The sequence below is a fragment of the Excalfactoria chinensis genome, chromosome 12 (genome assembly GCF_039878825.1).
Source record: "Excalfactoria chinensis isolate bCotChi1 chromosome 12, bCotChi1.hap2, whole genome shotgun sequence".
Classification (NCBI taxonomy): domain Eukaryota; kingdom Metazoa; phylum Chordata; class Aves; order Galliformes; family Phasianidae; genus Excalfactoria; species Excalfactoria chinensis.
In genome coordinates, this window is record NC_092836.1 from 6,718,050 (window position 1) to 6,745,187 (window position 27,138).

General features: G+C 45.2%; 1 protein-coding gene across 1 annotated transcript in view; it reads right to left on the reverse strand.

Moving 5' to 3' along the window:
• Positions 1 to 24,928, reverse strand: part of SYNPR (synaptoporin) — a 77,939-nt gene extending 53,011 nt beyond the window's left edge. The window contains exons 1-2 of the mRNA XM_072347054.1: positions 24,806 to 24,928; positions 24,648 to 24,713 (exon numbers count right to left, since the gene is read on the reverse strand). Of these exons, the coding sequence (XP_072203155.1) occupies positions 24,648 to 24,713; positions 24,806 to 24,823 (84 nt within the window). The 5' untranslated portion in view covers positions 24,824 to 24,928. The remainder of the gene's footprint in view (positions 1 to 24,647; positions 24,714 to 24,805) is intronic.
• Positions 24,929 to 27,138: the final 2,210 nt, after the last annotated feature.

Sequence of the window (27,138 nt, forward strand, 5' to 3'; positions counted from 1 at the left end):
TGCAAAACCCTGGAAAACAAGAGCTCTAATTGGGAGCGGTTTGCCCTTGTTAGTAAACAGCAGCACATTGCAGCAGCACGTTGCCAGGGAGGAGGGAGGGGGCTGCTGGATTTGGGTCACCAGAAAAGCGCATGATTTCCATGGGATCCTGCCACCAGGTGTCACTAACTTCTTGATTAACGCAGCTCGGATCGGAAAACGCGTCTTTATCAGGAGATTTCTTATTCGAGGGGACGATTTTCACCCGGTTTTACCTTAGAACAACGTCAGTGTTAGCTGCAAAATGCACAATTAACCATCCTGGAGCACACGGTGCTGGGACAGCATTCCTACATCAATCAGAAATAGCACAAAAGCAAGAGCAATGGAAAGCAAACAGCTCAGGTGGGGGCCCAGGGGGGACTGTATCCCAGAACCCCACTGCAATGCCAGAAAAGGAAGAGGACAGGAGGGGACACGCTGACACAGCCCCAGCTGGAACACTGCCACCGTGCTCAGTGCTCACAGACATTGCCAAGGTTTGAAGATGATCAACAAGGAAGTATTCTTGCAACATCTTGCTGCTGCCTTGTCATGTAGAAGACACTCCTGGAGGGACTCAGAGCTCTGATTTGGGCTGCTATGGATACAGATTACTCTAACAGAGAACAGACCTTTCCCTACTGGTTGATGGGCCCCTGGTCCTTTGGTTGAAGCAAATAAATCCTCCCAGAGTGACAACATTTAACAGCAGATTTGGAACCATTAGGATCGTATGAAAATATGACCTCTCTGTCCTCAGGAACCTTGTCACATACCCCAGAACTGACAGCATTGCTCTGCCCTCATTTTACCACATACTTTGAGACTGTCTCTACAATGTCTACCAAAGGCTGGGAACACTGTGCTACATTCAGGGATTGCCATGTGCAGTAAAAACCTCCATTCCCAATTCTATACAAAGCTGTAGGTTCCGACACCTCTGGTCTATATTGACTTCAAATATGCTATGAAAAATTTCCAGCCTTGCCTTGCCTGCTAGTAACACAAAATCTCAAAGGTCTTGCAACGGGTGTCAAAAACCTGTGAAATCTGGGAGAGCAAAGCAGAGATTTGTTGATGCCGTGCATCAGAGCAGCAGCTTTCTGATACACCCAGGACCAGGCCACAACCTGCACTCACGTGGCCAAGTGGTCTTCCCACTGAAAGAACCTCCTCCTCTGGCACAGCCCAGCTCTAACGAGCCAAGAGGCCTCGCACTCCACTTTGATTCTGCATTTCATTATCCTACTCCTCACAGTGAGCAGATGTGAGGCGGCTTTTCACTTTTGGAGCTTTGCTATCCCCAGACTGGGTAGAAAGCACTGCACGACACCAGACAACCTCCCAGATCCATCAGTGTGCAATATCCTCTTATCCCTTGACCTCCTGCTTAATCCAGAAGTAATTTCAGATCTCCTCCTGTATTGCTTTTTGTATTTATTGCTGTTTGATGAAGCCCAGGTTTGTTGGCTATAAAAGCCAGGAGGATGCCTGGCAGCGCCTACCCCCAGCCACACTCCAGCAATGGGGGAAGTAAATGTCTGCCCCACACAGAAGGGCTGCAATTGTGTTTTTATTAGTGGTGACCCACCACAAGTCAAGAGCTGTGACAGTATACCCCAAATCATACAGGATTACCACGTTGTGTCAAACAAACACATAATTAAGCAGCTTTAATATGTTAACAGTTTGGAATCAGATTAGCGTTTGTATTAGGCTAATAGAGTCAGCCCCCATTAATCCAGATCAATTGCTCAACTCTGGCAATTTATTTAGATTTTATTTTCCCAGAAATTCAGAATCATAAATCTCATTCTCAGCAGAATATGCATGTGCTGCAGGGCAGGATGAACTCATCAAGGTATGCAGGCACATGGATAAACCAAGTGCAGCTTAACCAGTTCAACTGCACAATGCAGAACTAAACCCTCTAATCCTCTGTGATGAGATTTTTGTGCCATATGAACACTGTGAGTACCACAAGAGGAGATGCTGCATCTGGGCAGCAAAGTTCTGAGCACCTCTCCATGGGTGCAAACAACACAGAGCCACCCAGGGCCACAATTAGAGCCCAGCACGACTGTTGGCTGCAGACAGAAGTAACAGAGGCAGTGCTGCTTTTATAAACAAAAATGCAGGCATGCAAGGCACATATGTGTGGCTTCCCCAAGATATCCAGGTTCTAAATAAAATCCAGCTCAGAAACATTCCTCATTTTCCATCTGTAGGTTATAATTAAGGATGATTACACAGAAGCATCCAACTGAAAGGAGCTGTGGGTACCCAGGGTGAGGAGAGGGAGCAAGGGACAACCCATGTTGTTCATGGCCTGTGCAGCACAGATGAGGTTCATCTGGCCTCACATAGCACAGCCTGCTCACAGCACATCACAGACCCAACTGCAGCAGAGTGATGGGTTGCCCCATCAAGGTTTGGGGCATATTTCACGCTCAGGTGAAATCCAGATTCCTACAGTCATCGTGCAGTCGCTCTCAGTTTCTCATGTATATATAACATACATATTCAAACAGATGTGCGTGCAAATATATGTGCTCTCAATATATATATATATGTAATTTCTGTATTTTATACATATTTAGACACTATACTGCAGCAGGTCAACATCACAACTTCAGTCAAGGCAAAATCACACGTTATAGATGCAGGCTCTTTTAAGTCAACTTTGTACTGCTTTGCACTTGCAAAACATGGAATAAGTTTACACAACATGCTTCTCTTAAACTGGATCAATTGTCCACAGTTTTCTGTACTGATGCAAATAATTCATTTTAGCACTTAATTTAAGCTGATAAACAGAACGTGTATAAAAAAGCAGTTTCTGAATTCACCATCTCCGTCTCAGGCAGCACTCAGACAGCAGGAGATATATTTGCTGGAGTACAAGTGAGCCACCCAAGCACCCATAAAGCAGGCTATGCATACAGAAGCAATTAGCCAAAGAACAAATTCATCACAGTCCTTCTGAGACACGCTGAGCAGTGCATGAGGCGGGATGCCACAGACACCTGGCATTCTAACACCAAGATTTTATTCACTGCAAAATTCTGTTCTCAGTGCAGAGCTCCAGGCCTTGAGCTACAACACAGAAATCCCGGTCCGCAGTGTTTATGCTGCTGGGGACAAAAGGTCTGCCCAGAAATATCACCAGGAAAATGTCACAGTGATGAAATGACACGGAGACCATGGGTTTGTGCTGAGAGTGAAATGGCAGAACAGAATGTAGGTGGGGTTAACACAGAATGTAGATGGGGTTGGATGATGCTGTGTTTTCCAAAGCCTGGAGCTCAGCACACAACACCAGAAGGAAAAATCACTTGCATCTGTTTTGCTTACAAAGGCAGTCAGATATTTTTTGGTTGCTATCAAGCACTTAGAGACATGCAGCTCAATCAGATGGGAATACTTGATGATGAACATACTGAATAGCTTTCTTGCACCAGTAGAAGACAATGCTGTGCAAAAGCAATACGATATAAATCCTTCTCTTCACATTTGTTAGTATTTACAATGGCAGTAAACAACACAAGAAGCACGGTCATACACACTTACCTTCCAAGGCAGCTTGAGCGCTCCTATGAGCCTCAAGAGGAGTTGCTTTCAATCCACATAACTCACTGCGGGTCTAAACTTACCACTTTTTATTCCAAATAATGCACTGAACGATGCAACTGGAGACAAATTTCCCAAAGAACGTGTTCCCCTTTAAAACTTTGATTTGTCACAAATAGTTGTTGACAGGCGGGATGACATGTTCTGTACTGAAATTTTTTGACATTGTCAAAATTCTCTTTCTGAAGCTTTCAAAATGAACAGTTTCAGTGGAAAAATATTGTGTTACAAAATCTTAACACATGTAAAAAAGAAAGTATAATGGATCAAAATCAAAACCCATCAGTTGACCAGATCTGAGGTTGGAGGTGTTGGTATCGTTTTCAAGGCAAACACACTTCCAAATTTCAGCATTCCTTCCTGACTCGAAACAGACAAAATTTTGGCAGCTTTGCCTTTTCTTTGGTAAGACGTGAAGGCTGCTTCACTTGTGGCTTTGCCAAGCAGCACTGAAGAAGAAACGAGCCCCACATGAGGGCACCAATGCAGAGAGCTGACTGTGGGCACCCATCCCAGCTGGCACCCATGGGCTGCAATACGTAGGAGGAGACAAAGCCCACTCATGGGGCACCACCAACCAGATGGCATACAGGCTCAGCACAGCACACACGGTTGTGTTGTCACCTTGAGTTTCTCCCTTCTGCATGTGACACACACAGGAGCTGCTGGGAGTCCTGTTGCAGCCATGGATGCTCAGAACAGTACCAAAGAAACCACAGCTAAACATTTCACCTTACATTGAGGAAGGGCCTTGACTACCACCACCTCCTCCCTTCAGTACTTACAGGTGTGATGTGAGGACAGAGACATCTTGATAAATCAGATGAGGTCTTGGTTTGGTATTACGTTTAGCAGAGGAGAGAAGGTAGGCTATGGGATTGCCAAAGCACACATAAAACACAGCAAAGATGAAATAAACCATCTGAATCTCAATATTGATAGCTTTAACCATCATTTTATTTGTGTTTATGTACACCGATGACATTCAGGTGAGACCACTGCACACACCAGTAGTCACGAGCTCAAAAGCAATGTTTTCTAGGTAACAAAGCACTTACAAAGACAAATCTGCACCACAATTTCATTCATACTCAGATCTGAGGGAAAGATTTGGCACAAGCGTCAGCTCCATCTTTTTGACATATTTGTAATTTGATTTAAAAATTAATGCAGGCAAAGCAGAAATATTCACGATAGAGGATAAAGAAACAAACAACCCAAGCCTCCCACTCCCCTCAGCCTGAGGCAATACATTCCCTCAAACACAGTATTTAGCTCTGCATTTCTAAACTATTTGCTGTTAGTACTATTTTTTTCCCCCCTATAAACATGCCAAGGTATTACTCCCAACACAAACGGTTTCTATTTTGGGGTAGCTGCAGCTCCTGCCTGCCAACCAAGTCCCAGCAGCCGCTCAGAGCAGAAGGTCGGAAGCACAAGGGATGCTCTGCCTGAGAGAGCCCTGGGGGCATCAGGGATGCCTGGGCTCTGAGATCCCTCCAAAACCCCACTGTGAGAGCTGCCAAGCAGCTCACAGGATAGGAAACTAAGTCACAAGATGCTAGGACTACCCTGGAGAGCCGGGAGAGGCACGCTGGCCGTAGCCCTGACCGCTGCTTGCTTTTCTCCTCATCCCGACAAATGGGTTGTGGGATGAATACATCACCATGCATATGGCTACAGCCTCTGCGGAACATATTGCTCACACGAGTGCCAATTGTTTGGCAGTTGGAAGAAATTTGGCCAAGCCCCATTAGAAGATGCTGTTTGGAGTCGTGCGGATGTGTCATCCCTTCGCCACAGTATTTTTAGAGCTATCTGTGTTTTCCTGCCTTTCTGCTGAGCACGGGCCCTCCCCGGGCTTGAAAATATTCCACTTTGGCCATAACAGACACACATGAAGGAAAAGCAGCTGAGTTACTATCGCTGTGCAAATAATACACTGACCTCCTGAAAACAGAGGGAGCAGACAGCGAGAGCATTTGGACTCAGATCTTCTTTCTTCAGGTACCAACTTCAAACACTTTGCAACAGCTCAAGCACAAGGATTCCACATTCAGCTCTGAACTTCTTTCTAACCTTTGTGGTGGCATTAGCATAAGGCAAGGAGACATATTTTGACTCCCATCTGTGCAAATCCTCCCCGTACTGCAGAATCAACATTCTGTCAACCAATTATTTTATGCTGTATCACAGCTCTAAGGAGGGGGGGGGGGGGGTGAGGGTGAGGGTGGGGAAGGAGGGGGGAAATCATCACACCTACAATCAAAAGAGCAAGGTTTTGCAACATAGCATGTACTAAAGATGTCTGTCTTGAGTCAAACTAGCAGCCATATTTTATTCAAGAAGCATGTAAACAAATCTGGCACATTCATTATAAAAAATAAAAAAAAAATTAAAAAAAAAAATTGTGTACCTAGCATGTTCATCACATTTCAGATATTCCATTCCTCCCTCCCCACTGAGCTCCATGGAGACAAGTCAATCACAGTTAACCATCTGGTAATCCTTAGCCCAGGCTGTGCAGCTGCTACCTACCATTTTTAATCAGGGCTATGTCTTCCATTCATGCTAAATAGGAGGCACGAACAGCTGCTTGGCCAACACTTTCAAGCAAGCTCTCTCTCTCTCTCTCTCTCTCTTTAGTATTCCTGGCTTCTCTTCCTTTCAGCCCTACATTTTGCCCATGTTTTACAAGCTTGCACTTAAAATAAATAAATAAATAAAAAATAACAGTGGAACGAGAGGAAAATATTTCTGATAGATAAATCTTCAGAGGGTATATCTGCACTAAGCATGTTCCTGGAGGAACACAGACTGCAATCACAGCCTCTGCTTGCAATAGTAACAATCAGCATGCCAATGGAAACGTGCACCTTTCTTACCTACACAAACAACTCCGAGCTCATTTTAGAACAGGGTCCAACTTCGACAGCACCCAACTATTTCCCAGAGATGCATCAGCACAGCCATATCACAGCTATGCTCCAGAAAGCAGAACTTATTTACCCTGTTTGGGTGACACACACGTACAGTCTCCCCATTGCCTCATCAGTGTCAAAAAGTGTCAACATTCACCCATGGCAAATCACTTTTGTTTTTCTTTTGGTGATTTGCTGCAAAATCAAGATGATGGCTGCAGCAATCTATGGAGACGCCATTCAGTGCCCCCTCAGCACCAGGACTTTTTGCAGGTGCATCCGCTGGCACGACAGCTGAATTTAGGCCAGCTTCTCCTTGTTAAGCTCTTTTTAGAAGAGCGATGTCTTAGAATAAGGAAATCACCAACTGCCTCCACATAAATGCGTCACAGCAACTGTCAATTTACAGCCAAACGCTGTTAGTATGTGCAGCAGCACAACACCATAGAACGCTGTTACTTGCTCAGCCTAACAACAGATAAATCCAATATGAAGGTCATGCTGAAAATAAATAAGGAAAACACAAAACAGACAATGCTCTGGGTATTACAAAACAGACTTTATTAATGGCATGGCATTGAGGAGGAAAATTTTTGAATGAGCATATTACTTGGCCCTGACAGAAAATAAACAGAATACGTTTTCAGTACAGAGCTGTGTCATCAAAGGCAACACAACCATGAGTTCATCCTCACCCACCACAAGGTCAGCATTGCACTTCTAAGCGTTTACTTCAAGTAAGAAAAATATCAGACATGAGACACTGTTTTGGGGGGAAAAGGGGGAATGTTCCTCCAAAACACAGAATGCATTCAAGCAAATTTAAAGACAAAACAGAAATGATCTAGCAATGAAGTAGAAGGACTCCATAAAAAATATTGCTCTGGTATAATGAGCGCCATCAAATTGATAAAGTTCGTTTTGCTTTACAGTCTTTATGTGTACACATATAAAATTACAACAAACGTTTTGCTTTAATGGCCCTACAGTATTTCATGGGGATAAAAAACGGTTTTCAGTGGTTAACCTAAAAGCACAGACTCTCTTCCACTCCTGTATCTACCAGCATAGGTGGGAAAATCTCTAAGTCTCTCTGTAACAGGTTGAAGAACAAACTAGGAGCCCTGGTTTATGCTTGTTAGGAAGTCTTGTTCCAACTACAGAAGTCTTCCCCATGAGCAACAGACCTCTACACATACATCTCCAGGCCTTGATCAGGTCCACAGCAGGGAAAAATGGGACAAAAGAGAGGAGCATAAGGAAGAAAAATGGACACTGGATAGCACAAGTACGGATGATCCTCTGGGTGGAAAAAATAGATAATAAAGTGGGATGGTTTTCTGTTCACCAGCTAAACTAATCTGGAAATAGGCACTGCAAACACAAAACTGGCCTATGCTGAAGCTGCCTTCTGCTCCCAACCTATCTTTCCCTCTTTGTATCCCTCCAAGTTATGGAGGCGAAGAGCCTCTTCATGTAAATTTAGGATAGAAAATAATAGCTGTATATGCTAACAGGCAGCACCAAATGGTATCAATATTAGGTAACCATGAGAGACAGCAGGTTATGCTGCAATTGCCCTCATTGTACCGGCTCTTTGCCTGCTCTGTGGACACCACTGATGGTGGTTTCAGTTTCCTCCTGACTAAAAAACAGTTTGGCACCTTTGCTGGTTAGAGGCAGATACAAACCATGACCTGCTAGATGTGAGCTATAACAACAGTGGTGGTGACAATGCTGGCTCCCCCTTCCCTCCCCCCACACCAAGGAAACTAGTTACGAAACAGAGTCTGAAAGGGCTGAAAGAGAATTGCAGCATCTTTAAATAAGAAAACAGAACGAACTGGAAATCTGGAAAAATAACTGGTGACTAATATGCAGATTTTAGCTTGCGGATCGGAAGCCACAATTTGCTGGAAGTTGAATCCCTTCTGCTAATTTTCTCAGATTAAAAAGGCACTTGTGTTCTCTCTCTATCTGAATGCTTTGCCTCCGTGCTTTTTGCAGCATATGCTCAAGTTTGCAGTTACTATTGATAGAATGAAAAAAAAACCCACAAAAAACAATTCTTAAGATTATAAGAAAACACAAAAAACAACTAAAGCCAAATGCTGCAGAATTCAAATCACAGCTCAGACAATTAACAATCAAACATCAATCCTGGAACCCTCACTTGCAAAAATGTCTATCACAGATGGAATTTTGTTTAAATGAAGGACAGTAACATTCAGATTGATGCCTCACTGGAGCCTGTGTACATGCGTGAAAACTGGCAAGGAAAATAAAACAGGAGAAGCGTTCAGGCTATTTTAGGCTGAGTGTCCTGTGGGACACCTGAAAACTGCTAGTATGGAGAAGGGTAGACACGTGGTTTCTGAGTAAGAGAAGCCTGCTCTGTGACCATTAGCAGGAACTCTGGGAGCACCCAGGAGACAAGCAGGAAAAACTGATGGGCTGAAAGAGCAAAGCCCCACAAGTGAAAGATGCATTGCAACCTTCCCACCGTGCTCTTCTTGAACCCTCCAGCCCTCGGTTCCCTCAGCAACAATGAAGAACAGGAGTAAGGCCATTACTCACTTCAGAAGATGCCAAGCAGGCCAAACTTAGGTCATATCAGCATGCCACAGTATATAACTCTGCAGGAATTTCATGGGGTTAGGCAGGCAGTAAACTAAAGGCATCACAAATGGGAAGCATACGCACCTATAGGAATGCTCGTGTTACACATGAAGACCATAACAATTAATTAGAACCAGAAGAAAGAAATCCATTTCCTAAGCTTTTTCTAAAGCTGCGGCATATGAACATAGATACATGAGCTTGTATAATCTCTGAGGTGAACAGACAAAAGTTATCATAATTTTCATGACCAGGTAAGAAACACGACCCAGTCGCACAGGTAACAACACCATATACAAGAAAGTAACATAGTAAGTGTATTCCTTATGAGTGTGAGAATATGTTAACCTCCTGGTGCTCTTTGCAATCCATTATCACTGACAGAAGGCACACCATACAGTCCAAATCCCAAGTGTCAAAGTTTATAGACATGATACACAGCCACGAGTAATTTTAATTACATTGTTTCATCTGTGATTACTCTGTAAGCAGGTTGGGAGCTAATTGGATCAATAAATTAATTCCCATCAAGTGGAACATGATGCACATGCAGCGGAATAAAAGCTAACCCTGTCCTTGGCTACAGAGAAAGCATTTGTTCTCAACATCATCAGAGCAGGATCACTCCTATATTGCCTCAAACCAATATAGGCAGTGCTATCAATGGATGCAGCACTGCCAGCTCACTGCTTCCCAAAAGCTCCTTGTGCAGAGTAAGGTGTTCTGAGCTGCTGCAGATAGCTTACATACCCACTGCAATGGTCTTCATTATATTTGGTATTTGAAGCAGAAAACATTTAACAACAGGATATTTTAACTCCTAAAACCAGTCAATTACGCTTGCTGAATTAGCCTGTGTGAACCAGTCGTTAAGTGCAACGAAGGAATAAGCGTGAAACGAAAGCCCTGTTTAAAATACGCCACTCCTTTAGAAGATTTTGTAATTACACACTGCAAATGCATTTGCATGTTCAATGAGTAATACGTATTTCTTGCAATGAGAAAGCCTGGAAAAGCTTAATCAAAGCCTAGCTTATCACAGCAAAGGCTAATTGGCTTCCATAGTGCATCATCCTGCAGGATCTAGCATTAGCAAAAGCCTCGCCAACCATTAGTTGGCAGAAAAGCCCAATTTATTTTGATAACATAGGTCTTACCTCGGAGGGTTTCCATGACCACATACATAATCAGGTGGAGCATCATTAGCCCATCCCATGCCCTCCAGTCAGCATCACCCAGCTGATCCACGCAACAGCCAGGAAAGAAGGGAACTGCTCACAACTCAAATAGCAATTTGGGAAGGGAGAAGGTTGCAGGCTGATACATAATGAGTTGAAATCTTTTCCTTTTAACAACGAGTGCAAAAGAGAAACTAATTAATAAACTGCCACGAGTAATGCAATACAAAAATGTAAACTAATTGATGGGCTGAAGTATATCCCTACAGCGAGCTGTCATCTCAGTTTGTGAACTGTAAGCCTGATTTCCTCAGTGCTATGAAAAGAAATTGCCCACTTAAAATTATTTTCTATTTATTTGGACTTCATATTTTAGCTGCTAAATCTTCTCTCAGCTGAGGTGGGTTTTCAGACAAGGTATAAACCCAACCCCTCTCTTCCCAGATATGATCTTCATATATTAGAATGTGGTCATATTCTGGGGAAACACATCTTAGTACTTCCAGACTAGGATTTCTACCAGTACAACAAGAAAATAAATGACAAAAATCAAGACCCAGTCCCTCCTAGCTGAGTGAAAGTGAACATATTTTATGTGAAGATGAATTTACTCATTTTAAACACTCCATTTGAAATCATCTTACATCTGTGTGAAAGCTTAAAATTATTGTAATCAACCAAACAGAAATATCATAAATATTATTGGCTTGGCACACATCAAACACAAGGAATTAGAACCAGAATATGCTGCAATACTGAACCTTGTAAGCAGGAAATACTTTTATCATTTCATTTCAGAGACCAGTTAAAGGAGGAAGAACCAAGATCCCACCAAGAGCACCCGTAAGCATCTCCTGGCCATTTCCCATCAGGTCACAGCAGAACAGTATCTTCTCAGAGTCTCCTATAGCTGTCAGAGAAGCTCTTATGATACAGTGCAGAGGTAAACAAGGCAGTGTAGACACATCAACACAGCACTCTGGTACTGAAAAGCTCATCTAATCAGCAGGGTCAGGTCCAGGACCAACCCAGCCCTTCACGTGGCACCCCTTGGCGACAAGTGGGCCCACCACACTTCCAGAGCCAGGGGGCATCTCCAGATTACATACTGTGCATGTGCTGCTAGCATCTGCCATTCAAATCACTCCGCTTCAGAACTCCTACTACAACAGCTGAACGCAAGAAAACAATCTAATTTTGCACTTCAGAAGACCAACTCAGTACAAGTCCCCTCACTGGCTGTAAGCCCAAGTGCCAGACCTGGGCGATTAGGACCGCGTGTTTCCTAGGTGATAAGCCTTTCATTTTTCTGGAAGACATTTGAAATAGAGCATAGGAAGATTAATCTTCCCCAGAGAAGGGAGAGTTCGTTGGCTAATTTCTCTTGCATTTAGATGTAATAATTAGGCATATTGATTCTTCTGCTTTGTTCCTTACCGTTACAGCGAAATAATTAACAGAACTTCAAGAAAATATGTGAAAGCTCACTTCATGATGTCTCTTCAAACATGGCTCACCTAACACTTACGTGCACACTCAAAGGGAAGAGGGAAAGGCAGATTCTCACTGTATTTATCCCATCAGTTCATCAGGCACTAACCTCAGGCAGCAAAGCACTGCCTCAAGCTCTGCTCCATTTGCTGCCGATTAGACTCTGAACGGCAACACAAACGAGATCCTTGGTGGGACCAAGGTGAGCATTGCTTTCCCAAGTTATCACAGCAGCCTGCTACTGAGGTTACAGAGTTTCTAGGGCTCCCCGATAGCCCTAAAGATGTACAGTTTGGCTGAACTGCATGCATACACAGGGAAAGCCAAAGCTGTAACGCTTATTAGAAGGATGAATGAAGATGTTAAACTCGTAAATAGTTCTGAGAAAAGCCTATTCACCATTTAAGCCAAAAAGGATTTTCTCACGTCTAATTCAACATTACCAATTCAAGAGTTTATAAGAGTTCTCTGATCTCTGCAGCATGCCTCAGATTTAAATAATTTTCAGCAATTTTCTATCAAAAAGCCTTGAAAATATTAATCCCGTAAAAACACAAGGAAACGCACGTTCACTTTAATACATGTTGGCACCAGAGCAAGCCTGGCTGATACAAAACCCTCATTTCCCAGCTGCTGAGAGGCAAGTGGGACACTTGCTCCCTAAAAGTATGCAGATGTGCTGCCCCGGAGGGCAGCATCTGATGTGTGAGGTGTAGTTGAGCATTCAGGTTCAAAGTGAGGACCAACCTTTGCAGAAGAGGTGTTTATGGAGATCACTGCCACAAGAAGGGAGGTTGCAGCCTTCCCTACTTTCCCCCTTCATTCAAAGCTCACCCACACCTCCATGACTATTTTAGCTCCGGGAAGACGTTACCTATCAATACTTGCTAGGCATCTCTTGTACATAATGGTCACTCTGACAGCAGGGAGCCAATGTCTCTGAACACTTCAAACAAAAATCCTGGATGTGAATACCTGTTTGGAGGAGGAAACATCTGAAGAATGTGCTTCTCTGATATTTATACTTCCTTGGAAATGAAGGGTGTTTTCTGTATGACTCACATTCTTGTTTTTCACTTGTGATATTTTTAAACTTTGAGATCCAGCACTGATTGAGTGCAAAAAAAGTGCAACATTTCTCCCATCCTACCCTCGAGGGGCTTATGGCCAGATAAGGAGGACAACTAGAGCTGGGAATGGGTCTTCATTATACAAGAAAGCCTAAAAGAAATAGTTTGAGGATTTATGAACATCAGTCATACGTGAAAGATAAAACTTGACAGATTAATTAAAGCAGCACATAGACTCACTTTCTGTCAGAACACTATGTATATTTGAAAATAAATAATCCACTCAGAACAAGGGGTCCTTTTATAGAATCATAAAATGCCTTGAGTTGGAAGGGACCTCAAAAATCATCAAATTCCAACCCCCTGTCATGGCCAGGGCTGCCAACCACTATATCAGACAACAAACCAGGCTGCCAAGGGCCCCATTCAACCTGGCCTTGAACACCTCCAGAGATGTGGCATCCACAACTTCCCTGGGCAGCCTGCGTCCCTGCCTCATCTTTCCCTCCCTTCTACCCAAGAGCATCTTTACAGCTTAGTTTGGAGCTAAACAAAACATTGCAATTAATTAAATAACCCCCAGAAGGAGATATTCTCAAGATGCACGTGTCTCATTTCCATGAACTTCTACCTAACTACAAAACATCCCTCCTCAAATCCACCTTTCATATGAGGGCATCACAGAGAAACCTGCCATAGCTACACGGTCAGGGCTGCAGGCAGAGCCTCCAGGCCCGAAATTACACACCTCAAAGAGCTAAAAGACCCAGAAAATACAAGACATTGAAAGAAAAGGGGACTTCAGCATTTTGAAACTGCCCTCTGTGAGTTCAGCTTCTCCTGCAGCTTGGAGAAGGCTGGATGGAGCAAGGCTCACTATGAAATCACATTGCCTGGGTTGAAATGTCTTTAAGAGCAAGCAAACATAAACACTGCCTTTCTTTAAATACTATTTAGTTCTTTATAGCATCATTCAAGAGACGTAAATGCAAGCCCCGAGCTCAGATACAATTAGCTGCCCAGAGGAAAATCATAGGCAAGTCTGCTCTGGTGGAAAGAGTCTTGTAAACACATTTCTTTCTGCAGGAGGCAGCAAGAGCAGGAAGGCTGAAGCAGAAGGACGATATAACTGGGCAGAACAATGATAAAACCTGGAAACCTGAGAAAAGGTAAGAAAGAGGGCTTGGTACCCAGCCAGGAGGAATGGAGCAGCATCCCTATGCTAATAAACACAGGCACATCACTGAAACACCTGAAGCTACGTCTTCTAAAAGAAGCAACCTGCAAGGGTCTGAAAATTTACCTAACAATCCCGATCACAAGGGGTAATGCCACCAAAGAAAACCCATATGGTATACACAAAAACATCTCCAGTTCTCTACATGCCAGGGAGCGCACTGTTTTCTGTTCAATAACCCAGCACTCTGCCAGAGACACAATTTAAATACATTGCCATTCAGATAACTTATCTCTTCCCCTCCCCACTCACAGCTTGTGAAAGAAGTGACTTGAACTTACAGCACTGCAGGGTTTTTTTCTACTCAGACTTTTAATTCACTGGCATCATAAAGACCTTCAGCAATTCACAGTGTGAAGAGCATTCTTTGGATTGCCCTGCTTTGTACACTGAGGTTGCTTCATTACTTACATTGCATTACACAGGGGCAAACGAAGCAGCTGTGCCCAGAGGCCAGCCTGAGCCAGATGTTCTCCTGGGCCCCACATCTGGGCTGTCCAGCTCCTGTACTGCAGCTGCCCCTCTGCAGCACAGAGCCAACAAAACACTGAACACGAAAGTGGATAGTGATAGGACAAGGGGGAATGAGACAGGGGAGGTTTAGGTCAGGTAACTAGTTAGTGCTAACTCAAAACAAGGATACATCAGAGAAATGCTGCAGAGGAGACAGCCACATCATCAGGCTGCACTAATCAAGGTGTTGCAATTAGCAAAAAAGTTTAAAAAAAGAAAAAAAAAAGAGAAAGTTTTGCAGGAGACATCCAAATTCTATTGGACGATGGCAAGGCACGCCAGAGGGACCAGAATATTGTTTTTCCTACCTCTTGCTATGATGTCTGAGCTATTTGTCCTCCTGTCAGTCAGTAGAACACTGCCCAATTCCAGCCCACTGCTTCTCAGAGACACCTCGTTTCCCTGGCCCCTTCCCATCCATACAAGGGACATGTCGGGCATGGTGGTGATGGGTGGACAATCATGGAGGTCTTTTCCAACCTTAACGACTCTGTGACACATGTCACAAGTTGGCTTCAAGCACTGCAAACAGCACAGGTGATAAACAACAGAACTGACAGCAAGAAATTCACTTTCCTCTTTGAAAGCACCTGCACTTCTTGGTAGTGCAGAATGCCAAGAGGACGGTGCATACGGAACACAGGCGTGCTATACATGGCACATTGAATTCGATTTTGCTGCATGCCACCATATGGAACAGAATCTCAGCGTCATCAAACGTTTACCTAAACTCCATTAATGTCTTCTGCAAGCCAATATTTATAGCATACACACCAGTAGCTGCTGTCAGAGTGTGTATAAATGTTAAACTGAGCTGTTAAAGAAACATAATGACAGATGTAGAGATGCTGAAGAGTGCAATCTATTCTAATTTATGATAATTTATTTCCATCATCTGGAGCCCTATTCAGAAGAGAAAGCTGAATGCATCCCAAAGCACATCACGGGATGGAGCGTAAAAATCCCCCAGAAAATCTCTTTGAAGAGAGCACTCTTCTGCTCACACCCAGCAGCCTCTGTGCAGGAGGGATGCAGATGTGGGGTACACAGAGCCCTGCCTCCAGCAGCCCAGGGATGTGCAGATCTCATTGCAAGTTGGGAAGAGCTGGGAACTGTTTGTCCCATGAGATCATTGCTGAGTCACTACTTTTTAGGCACTAAGCTGCGGAAACAATATTTGTGCGCTTTGTCAGAGCTTCTTCAGCTGCATTAACAACCCATACAACATCAACGGGTGGCCAGTGCTAATGAGCACAGAAACAAAAAGATGGAAAAGCGGTTGTTGGGTTTGTTGCACATTTGGATGCTGTGGCAGAAAGAGCTTCTCTATTTCACTGCTCAGCAGCACAAGCTGTGCTGGCGCAGTTCTGCCCCAAGCCTGTCCTTGCTCTCCTGTTGCTGTCAATCTACTGTGAAAACCATGATGGAAAGGATGGGAGAAAAAAAAAAAAAGGAAAAAAATGGTTCAGATGCAGGGAGCAGTACAGACAAGGAGCTCATTTCTACCGCACCGCAGCATCGTGCTTGGTGGCAGCAGGCGACCTTCTGCTGCACCCACCCTGAGTCCTCACATATGTCAGCCACTGAGACACAGCCTCAGCTGCCCGCCAAGGCCCCGCAATCTGGGACAGCACAGATCTGGTACTGGGATGGGCTCTGATTGCACAGAGCCTCCTGCCACACGCACAAAGTATAAGCATAAACTACAATGCCAATATGCATGCTGTCTAAAAATCAGTGCTTGACAGCTGAAGGTTTTCCACCAAAAGGATTTTCTGCGTTTTTTACTTGCTCACTTTTTTCCAAGAGCGTACTGTCTCTGCTCCAAAAATGTTAACCCTCCCCTGCGAGTCCCAGTGCCAAGGGCGTAAGTGGCTCCGGCTCCTCCAGAAGCAAGCCTGGTGCATAACAGCATGATGCTGGAGGGGGAACCTGATCACTGCTCCTTAAAGGATAGAGTTGGGAGGGACCCATAAGGATCATCAAATCCAACTCCTGGCTCCACAAGGGACCATCCAAAAATCAGACCACGTGTCTGAGGGCATTGCCCAGATGCTTCTTGAACTCTGCCAAGTTTAGTGCCATGACCACTTCCCAGAGAAGTCTGTTCCAGTGCCCAGACAACACCTCAGCGAAGAACTTCTCCCTGATATCCAACCTGAACCTCCAATTGAGTGTTGAATTGAAAGACTGTGGCTTCTGGCAAAAATATTTCTTCGCTCATAATCTCACTAGAAAGCCAGAGTTTCCAATGGAAACTTATATGAAAAGTGACTTTTCTCCCCTGAAGTGAAACTATGTTCTCCAGTCGGCTCTACAAACAACTTTGATGCAACAGTGACTGGGATTGCCTGACACCTGGTACAGCCCAAATGTTCCACAGCTCCTCAGTCACTGCCCACAGGCTATAAAACAGGAGGAAGCTGACTTTAATACCCCAGCCATTCAATCACTGAGTGTTCCTACCAACCTCTTGCATTACCATTTACAAAAGTAGATTAAAATAAAAAAGATAAAGAAAGAAAAAAGAGAGAGAGAGAGAGAGACTACATCCAGAAAGAAGCTCTACTGAGACATCACTAAAATACTCCTCAATAATCATGGAATCATTAAGGTTGGAAAAGACCTTTAGTTTATCACCTACTTCAACCATCCATCTACCACCAATACTGCCCACATCATCCCACAGTCCGTATGCCTCTGGTCGCCAATTGGCAAAGCAAGTTGTGATGCACTCTTCACCTGACAGCATGTGGTTCTGTACTTTTATTCATACTCAAATACGTCCCAGCAGCCATGAGTAAGTCTGAAATAAAACGCAGCTAGGACACAACAAAAGACATTATGTATATCAGCTTTCTGAGATCAAAGGCACGCAGCAGCAAAGAATTTAATTAAAATGTTAAAATTAACTAGGAACGCATCCATTGTTTAATTCTTTTGGCAGGCGTGTTCTTGCAAAGTGGGACCTAATTCTGCTCCAGCATGCCGGCTGCCCTGGGAGATGGTGATCCGCAGAGCTCTGCAGGCTTATGGCTGCAGCATTTGGCAATGCTGGGAGGAACCCCACGCTCACTGCGGTTTTACAGGAAGAGGTTTTGATGAACCATCTCCAATAAAGCACTGCTCCACACTAAAGAAGCACATAGGTAAACGCAGCTCGCAGTAATAAGCCCATTTTCAGGGTCCAACCTGCACTGAGATGGGCCAGGGAAGCATTTCAACCATCACCAGAAAGGTGGTACTTAGGGACGTGGTTAGTGGGCACAGCGGTGAGGGGTTGACAGATGGACTTGATGATCGTGGAGGTCTTTTCCAACCTTAATGTTTCTACAATTCTCTGATTCTACAGAGCCAAGTTTGAGGTGCCAATATGAGCACTCAAAGGGCAAATGTCAAAGGGCTGGAGCCGAGGATTAGCAATTCAAACCAAAGATACTTCAGATCCGCATCACCTGAGGAATAACACCAGAGGGCAAAGCACGTACATCAGCTGCAAAGTCTGAGGACAGATATCACAAACTTCTGCTGGAAATTCAGGGAAGTGTGAAGAGCAGTTACCCAGAACCACCAGCCGAGGTGGCAGAGGCACACAGCTGCCTACTCCCACAAATACTCAGGCTGTTTGCAACAGGCTCTGGTACTTCTCATGGAAAAAGGATCGTGATGACAGGGTAGGAGTTTTACAGGACATATTTATTCTACCTTCAGTGCCACACCTCCACAGTTCTTTAACATCTCTGGGGTCAGTTACTCCACCCTCTCCCTGGGCAGCCCTCACCACTCTTTCTGAGAAGACATTTTTCCCCAATATCCAACCTGAATCTCCACTGGCACAACTAAAGGCCATTACCAGCTGAATATTTATTAAGTGCTGGTGAAATAAAGCGCCAATAAAGCAATATCTAACATTTTTTGGTTTTTATAAATGGTTCTTTGAAACTACTTCTCTGACTGACTGAATGCCATTGACAAACTCTTTTAACGCCATGATTTGTATCTGCAGTTACACTCATTGAAAACACCATCAGTTTACATGGCTTGTGCATTTCCTTGAGAATGAGCTGCACTATTGGCTTTTCCAGCTGAGCAAGTGCAGTATGCTGAGTGGTCTGAAGCATCACTGCTTCCAAAGACCAACTCAAGAAGTTTCTACAATGGCTAAAAGATGAAACTGTGCAAATTAAATACAAAATTTTGCCAGTACAAAAGCTGGCAGTTGGTCTATATTCAGTATTCTTTTCCTTTTGCCAAAAAGAAAGCAAACTGTCACCTTAGCAACTGTGTCTTTGCAGTACATGTGCCACTTTGATCCAACACCTCAAAAGCAGCACCTCCACATGTTCCTTTCCACTATGTTCTTTGCAGCACCTGCTGGATCCCCCCCAAAGAGCAAAAGCCATTATCAGAGAATCATTAAGGCTGGAAAAGACCACTAATACCACCTAGTCCAACCACCAACCCATCACCACCTTTAAGACCCCTCTGGCCAGATGCCAGTCTGGGTGGGCAGACAGGCAAGTGCTTTTTGTTGCTCTGTATTCCTGGAGTATAACACCTGATAGCTTTCACTCAGCTCCAAGGAGAAGCTGGTACACAAGGCCAGGTTCACATGGAGACTGCAGTATCCAAAGAATGGCAGCTCTTTGTCATGAGCACATTCCTCCCTGACTGCAACACTGGAATCCAGAGATGTCAACAGGCAGGGCTTTCACCCAAGGCTCCAATTATGCAGATGCTGATTTACAGGAGTGATGACTGAAACATCTCCCTCATAAAAATTGGCAAGGATCCTGTAACTGTGTATGTCTAATGGCACAGCCCCTCTATCTCCATACATCTCCTTGCTAGTTTGAAAGTCAGATGATTTTTGTTCTTCCTTTCATAGAAACCTGGTTTGCATATATAATCAAATTTAGCATTAATGAGTTTCTCTCCTCATCTTTTATTCCTACAGCTTGGAACAGCCACACTCAGATAACACCAGCTGAGTCTGCCATCAGGAAGTTGGCTTAACATAAAGAGATTTCACCAGTTTCAATCAGGGATGTCTATGGAGTTCCTCACTCCAAAGAGCCCCCATTTCCCAAAGCACACTTTCTCAGCCACACTAATCCAGTGTAACTCCTGCACACCCAGTCCCACTCAGCCTCATCTTAGCCTGCCTAAGAATCATCAAGACTTCAGTGAGTTGTTAGGTGACCTTTAAAAACTGATTCTGCCATGATTATAGCTTGAGCCCAAGCAGAAATGGCAGGCACATCTCAGATGAAAGATGCTCTTTACTTGCAACGTGGTCAGGAATCGCTGGCCTTTCCTCCTTCCTTCTTTGCCTGTTCCTGAATTTGTACCACACATGACAAACATGCATGTGAGCAGTGTGCAGAACAGCCAGCTCTGTGCAGTCTGCATGGAAACAGGGGATCACAGAACAGATTTTCTGTTCCTTTGCTTGTCTGCTGGGTTTTCAGTCTTCAGGGCTTCCATCTCTCTTCTGCTACCATATGGTAGCATATGGCTTATCAGAGCCAAAGGTTTCAGAATCACAAGACTCCCAGAAGCTGAGACTTTAAAACTACACAGTAAAACACTGTCTGCACTGAGGGCTTCTGCTGCCATCATTCCAGTCCCACCAATGATGAGATACAGGTTCACATCTGTCTCTTCAGTGAGGCTGCAGAGAGTGATGCCCTGCAGAGCATCCAGAAGCTGTATGTCCAACCACAGGGACCAACAGAGCCAGCTCACAGGGCTCCATTCTGTTGGGTGCTCACATCCCCTTGTTCCAAAGTGGGAATTTTTGCCTGTGATGAACTGCAAAGTGTTTTGCATGCGTTATGCTAAACCACCTATAAGAAATCATCCCTTCAAGGGGTAGTTACATGGTAATTACCTTTGTAATATTAAAATACCATAGAAATGGATTGACATGTTTTCATTAAGTAGCACACATACTGACCTGATGCTGCACATACACGGCCCCTGAGATAGTAACTGGGGTCAGGGTTTCAATAAAAATCTGTGATGAAGTGGCTCCAACAACTTGAAAAGAATCTCAGGCCCATAATACTTGATCACAACGCCTTGTTCAGGTAACTTGTTTTATTATGATGATTTTCATCAACTCATGACATCTAGGATTTCCTAGGACACGCTTGGAAGCAAGCACCTACTTATGGCTATTCATATGCAAATATAATCCAATGAAGGGCACCATGGCCAGATTGGATTAGGACAAGAGATAAGACTTTCCATCAGTTTTTGTAGACTGAGATTCCCTCTGCCTTCTACGCACACATCTGTTTGCAGGGAAAGGTTGCTAACCCTTTTAGAGGCCAGGCAAACAAAGCAAGCTTCGCTCTTGCCAGGCTTTTCTTCCTAGCTGCCAAGCCAAAAGATCACATCATGAGGGCAAAGAAGCAGAGCAGGGTTAGTTTGGTCCACGTGCACACAGTTTTAAACTTCCTTGGCAATCCCTATGTCCAGTTTCCATCAGAGATGAATGGGAATCTGTTGTCCAAATCCCAGGCACTGCTCTGGAAACCTTTTGTACATCTTGAGCAGAACCACTTGCAGTAACTATCTGCAGTCACACAAAGACCAGAATGTAATTTTTCTGCACAAAGCAAGAATTGCAACAACTCTTCAAATAGATTCAGGTTCATTAAGCATCTCAATGTCAACATCCAACTCCTCTTAATAAAAGCCCCAGCAGCAATTTTCAGCATGCAACACCACCAATAACCAGAAACCACAGCTCTAAGACTGCTCCCAGGTACACATGTTGCAATGTACAAGGGATGAGCAGCAGCACAGCTCTGTAAGCAAGGAAGAGAGGTGAAAGGCTCTTAAAACCTCAGCCTAAGGCCACTTACTAAAATACTTTTGCAGGTAACCCCTGGCTCCATAGGAAGCACTGGATGTACATGCCACATTGTAGACACACAAAGCTCTGCTTTTCAGTAGATTTACTCCAGAGAAGCAACAACCGTGACACAAATATAACACAACTGACAAACTTGCTTTTCCTGCTTACTTCTCACCGACCCAATCAAAGCTATCCAAACACATCCAGACATCCACGTGACGGAAATTAATCCAGGGAGACAAACAAATATATTTCTTTCATCTTTCTTTATTCGCTGTTGTCAGGTGCACGTTGAGGAGTGTCATTTCTCAGGCAAAGCTGTGACACTGTTAACTGGTCACAGAGGACCGCAGAGCCACAGCAGACAATTATGAGAAATAAACTTCAGCAGCATCCCCTTGTCTCAAGTGAAGATGAAGCAGGGGGACGAAGGGCAGCAGAGCAATCGCAGCCCTTCAGCAGCTTGCCCCAACACATGCTACAAAGCAAGAGTTGACTCAGAACTGGGAACACCCAGAGCCTATCTAGCACAGCTGTGCTCAATTTTCCAAGCCCAGAACTGTGATCCCTATGCTGTGAGTACACCATTGATAACCAGTGTAGAGCTCTGAACTTCCCCCACACCCCCCAAAAAAAACACAGCTCTGGTGCTCAATTGCTACAAGTCACTTCTTTCTTTTTCTAACCTTTCCTGGGCCTGAGCCAACGTTGTCTGTTAATGGCTTCCAAATGCAATTTCTTGCTTGGAAATAGATGGCAAAGTACACAAGAAATACAAATGAAAACATACCATGAATATTCAGAAGAATCAGTCCTATTTCAGCATCTTCTCTCGTGGTGCTCAGCAATAATCAAAACAGAAGATTGCAAGAGGCCCAATCCAGTGCCTGCTCCTCCAGACACAGCTCTGTGAGTGCACAGAACTCGCACACCAACAGACTGCAATTATCAACCCGAGAACCTACAGCCATCCTGGTTGTCTCCAGACTTGAAAGTATTTGTGTTGTTTACAGTGCAGAGGTTTATTAATAAAGACACAGACTCCTGAGCTACCTCCTCCATGGACCTATCCTAATCAATCACAAGATGGGAGCACACATTAGGGATTGGTCTGCCTGGACCAGCTGAGGATCTTTTGGTCCCAACGTGCCACCCATGCTGTAGCCCTCCCACCCCTGTGTCCTAACAGCATCTGAAATCCAGAGCTTGGCTTTCTGGGAAACAAGCATTAAAACAAACAAAAGCACAGGTTTTCCAAAAGCAGAAGTTAACACCTCCCTGTACACGATAAATAAGCCAAAAGAACGCGACCTTAAAACCACTTGCAGTTGCTTTTCCATATCCTAAAGCTCCATGTGTGTTGTGATTCAGCTGTCACGTCATCACACCACGTCGGTCACACCTTCCTATAGGTGATTACTGTAAACCTCCGAGAAACTCATCAGCGTTAACGAGAGCAGCTTTAATAAATTCCACTGTCACCAGCACTTTCTGCATAAAAGCCCCACTCACACATCATTTAACACCCAAAATGAAACAGCTGTAAATCCAGCAATTAGCAGCGAAATTTGACTGTTCTGATCAAGTGCACTGAAGGCTGCGATGCTGCTGGGGAATGTGAAAGCTGCCACAGAATCTGCCAGAGCTCTGGGTCTGTTTTGGAGTTCAAAATGACAGCTGGAGTGAAAAGGAGTCAGAGGGAGAGACAGACACTTACTGGGACCAGAGATGGTGCAGAGCTGGTGGGCACATGGAGAAAGGAAAAGGATGGGAGCAGCAAGATGAAGTGAGAGAGCTGGAATTCAGGTAATCCACAAAGCCTGTCAGGTTAATAAAGTCTGACTCTGAATGCTAAGGTGTGCTTAATTCCACTCACATTTACATTCAAAATTTGAAGTAGTTTCTCAGACCATCTTGAATTCTGATACACTTTGCATCCTTTTGCTCATTTCCAAAGGGCTGATCCACCCCAGCAGCACCAGTGAGTTCTGTTTCTGTTACAGACCCCTGTCTATTTGTATACACGCAGACAGGCAATGTGCAGATGGAGCAACAGAAGAGTTTTTACAAGTGACTTTCAACCACAACAAAGGCAGGTTTACATTTAGCAGTCGGAAAAAGTTACAGAACTGGACAACTGTCAGGGAAAGAGCCCTGAGAGCTCCCATGTACTGCCCCAAAAATGCCAATGCACTGTGGGGAACAGTTTCCTGCAAGGTCAAAGTCTGTGCCCCTGGAGCTCACTGCCGTGCAACCACCAGCACAGCTGCACATAGCGAAGACACCACACTCCCAGCAGTGATTTGCCATGGAAATAGCTTCATTCCCTGTTCTGTTCCACAATTGCTTTTGCAGCTAGCAGCAGGGAGAGCCCAGGGCTCAGCCTCTGAGCACCCCAGTTCTCTTGGAAGCAGCAGCAGTGCTGCTGGGAGTGCTGCACACAGGTCACCCCACTGCAGGACCACCTCATCCCAAACCCACAGCCATGTGCACATCACCCAGCTCTGCTGGGCACGAAGGGCTCTGGGGGTCAGCAGCCCCCAGCACACCCCAACACCCCCTCCTTATGGTAAGCACAGTGGGTGCCAGAGTGTGGGTAAAGGCACCTGCACGCAGATGCGCCCCCCAAAATATGCAGCTTACATAATTCCTCAGCCAGTCGGCGTTAGGGGAATGTGATTAATCCTCCATGACATGTTCTGAACTTTCCGTTCAGAGCAGCTCTCTCCTCCCGCAGACCTACTGGCGATGAATGTCATTTGACCTGCAGACTTCACTACGAATGAGCATCAGAGCAACAAACAGTGACATTGCTCTGCAAACCAATTATCTGCCTCCTTTCCCGCTCGGCCCAGAGACAAGTTTGCTAAATGCATAATGAGATTTTCTATTTTTTTTTTTAGCTTTTTTTTTCAACCTGCACAAGGCTTGGGGGCACCCACAACCCCCCTGTCCCATCCCACCACAGCAGGATGACGGGTCCCCATATCCCCATCTTCAGCCCGGCTCCCACCTGTTCTGCGAGGCTCACTTTGGGGACATCCCTTCACCCATCAAAAAAAAACACCCCAATCTCACAGCGACCCACCCGGCACTCACCCACTCCAACACCCTGAGGAAGGCCAGCGGCTCCTTCACCACGCGGAAAGTCCCCGCGGAGGCGAGCTGCGGGGCAGAAAGAAGCGATCAGAGAGAGAGAAGCGAACGGCAACGCTCAACCATCGCGTCCGACCCGCTGAGCTACGCGTCCTACCTACCTGGTCCACCGCCTCCATGGCGCCGCAGCCCCGCGGAGCCGAGCGGAGCGGAGCGGAGCCGCCCGCCAGCCGCCAACCGGGGATGCGCGCCGCTGCCCCCGCGCACGCCGGGCGGAGCAGCCGGGCGGGGCCCCGCGCCCCCCGCACCGCCCCGCGGAGCCGCCCCGCGCCATGGGAGCGCTCCGGGAGCACCGTCTCTCATTTAGGATGGGGTTGGTTCTTCGAAATCTATTTTTATTTGCTTCGGAAGGGAAAAAGGTGGGGAAATAGGGAATTTTAAGTCCAAGAGATGAAAGGGATAGAAGAAATACAAGAAGGCGTGAAATAAAGGAAATTAATAAAATGAAGGAAATAAAATAAAGGGAATGAGTAAAAATGGGGAATAAACAAAATAAATAAAAGAAAGGGAATAAATGAAAGAAGGAAAAAAGAAAGAAAGAAAACCTGCCTCCCCGTCCCCCCGCCCACCGAGCAGCGGCTAACATTAGCACATTAGAGCCCCGTGTCCTCCGTTCCCCTCCCGCCCCAGCCACCCCCGGCCCCCCGCGGCAGCTGCCTGCTGCTCTCCCGCCCTCCCTCGTGCTTTTGTGGCATTTCCTTGACAGCAGAGCGGCGTTTTCCCGTCTCGCGTTGCCGTTGTTCTGGCCTCGTTTCACGGCGTAACCTCAATAACGATGCTAACTCCCAAGCGGCACATCTCCGTGTCTGTCCGTGCTCGCGTTGGTCCCGCACGCTGGCGGTGCTTCCAGTTCACTGTGGCTGTGAAATAACACTGTGAGAGGTTTGCGGTGGGGCTGAGTCATAGTCCTGCAAAGGCTTTGGAAAGTGCTGAGGGCACAGACCCACTGAACACCACATATCCAGCCAGATTCAGAGCCAGGTTATGCAAGCAGCACCACCCATTCTGCCACCCCAATAGGAGCTGGTCAGAGACCACCTGAGAGACACCTGAGACTCTCACTGCCCCTAATCAACCAAGCAGCTGTGCAGGTTAAATGAATCAATCAGCTTTGTTCAGGACAGAGCTCTATTAAAAAAAATCCATATATATTCCAAGAGTGAACAGGAGGTACATAGGGGGACAGGGAATGAAGTTCCCTGAGTTTAATTGGAGTTCTACAAGGAAGATTTGGAGTCAAAACTATGGAACTGCAAGGGACCCAGCTGCAGGCTGTGAGGGTGCAGGGAGTGGAATCACCTATTTAAACTATTACTGTTAACATTTCCCCTATCAAAAATAGGGTTAGGGTCAGAATGTTACTCTTATTACTTTATGTTGTTGCAGCTCGTAGCTCCCCTTTCTCTAGGAGGAAAAAAGTAAATAAATAAATAAAGAAAGTAAAATGGAGAATTTTCATTATCAAACACTGTGGCAGCTATTTTCTGTAGACAACAAAGCAATTATTTCTGCTGGGAATGCTCCTCAGCAGTTCTCATTGCTGCCTGGGGGTGTCTTGGTGCTGTGGGAGGCTTCAGTGGGTGTCCTGTGATAGTTCAGGAAGTTTCCTCAAGGACTAAAAGAATACTGAAATATCTAATAAAGGTGTAAGCGAGCAGTGGGGATTTTTCCCTTAATTTCATTGTGAGCATATTCTGGAAGAAACGAAAGCTCAGTCTCCATTGACTGCCATTGAGAACGGGAAGCCTTACTCACTCACCCTCCTATTAATCATGTTTTCTTGCAATCCTGAGGTTTTTAGCAGCACTTGGCTTTTTGTTCAGAAATTATCAGCCTCGGATGAACAGGAGGTGCTCTGAAGACTCTCCATGCAGCGGGTTGGGATGGTCTTCCTGCTACTCTCTTCTCCATAGGCTTGAGCTTGCAGCACCTACAAGAGACCCCTTGTGCTGCCTTTCCCATTGTCTTTCCACAACCCCAGCCATGTTCTGGTTGCTCAGTGCTCAGCCTTCCCCAGCTGGAAATCCCTGCAGAACAGCAGCAGTAACCTGATTTTACAGCCTGCACTCAGTGTCTCTCCTAGGCATCACCAAGGCTTCCAGATGGCTATTAGCATTTGTACTTCAGCAGAGTGTGTCTCTCTGGCTTTTGCAGCTGCTCTCACTATGCGTAGTCCCAGTTAGCTTAGAAGAGCATCTCCTCACCAGTTAAATCACTAAGGTTGGAAAACAGCACTGCAGCCACCAAGTCCAACCACCAGCCCGCCCCCACCGTGCCCACTGACCACATCCCTCAGTGCCACATCTCCATGGCTCTCAGTCACCTCCAGGGATGGTTCTCGAGCCTCCCCAGTACAAACCTTGCTTTACAAAAGATGTTTTAGAGATCCACGCTTTTTTGGTGCTGTGTAATAAAACTCTGAAACATATGTTCA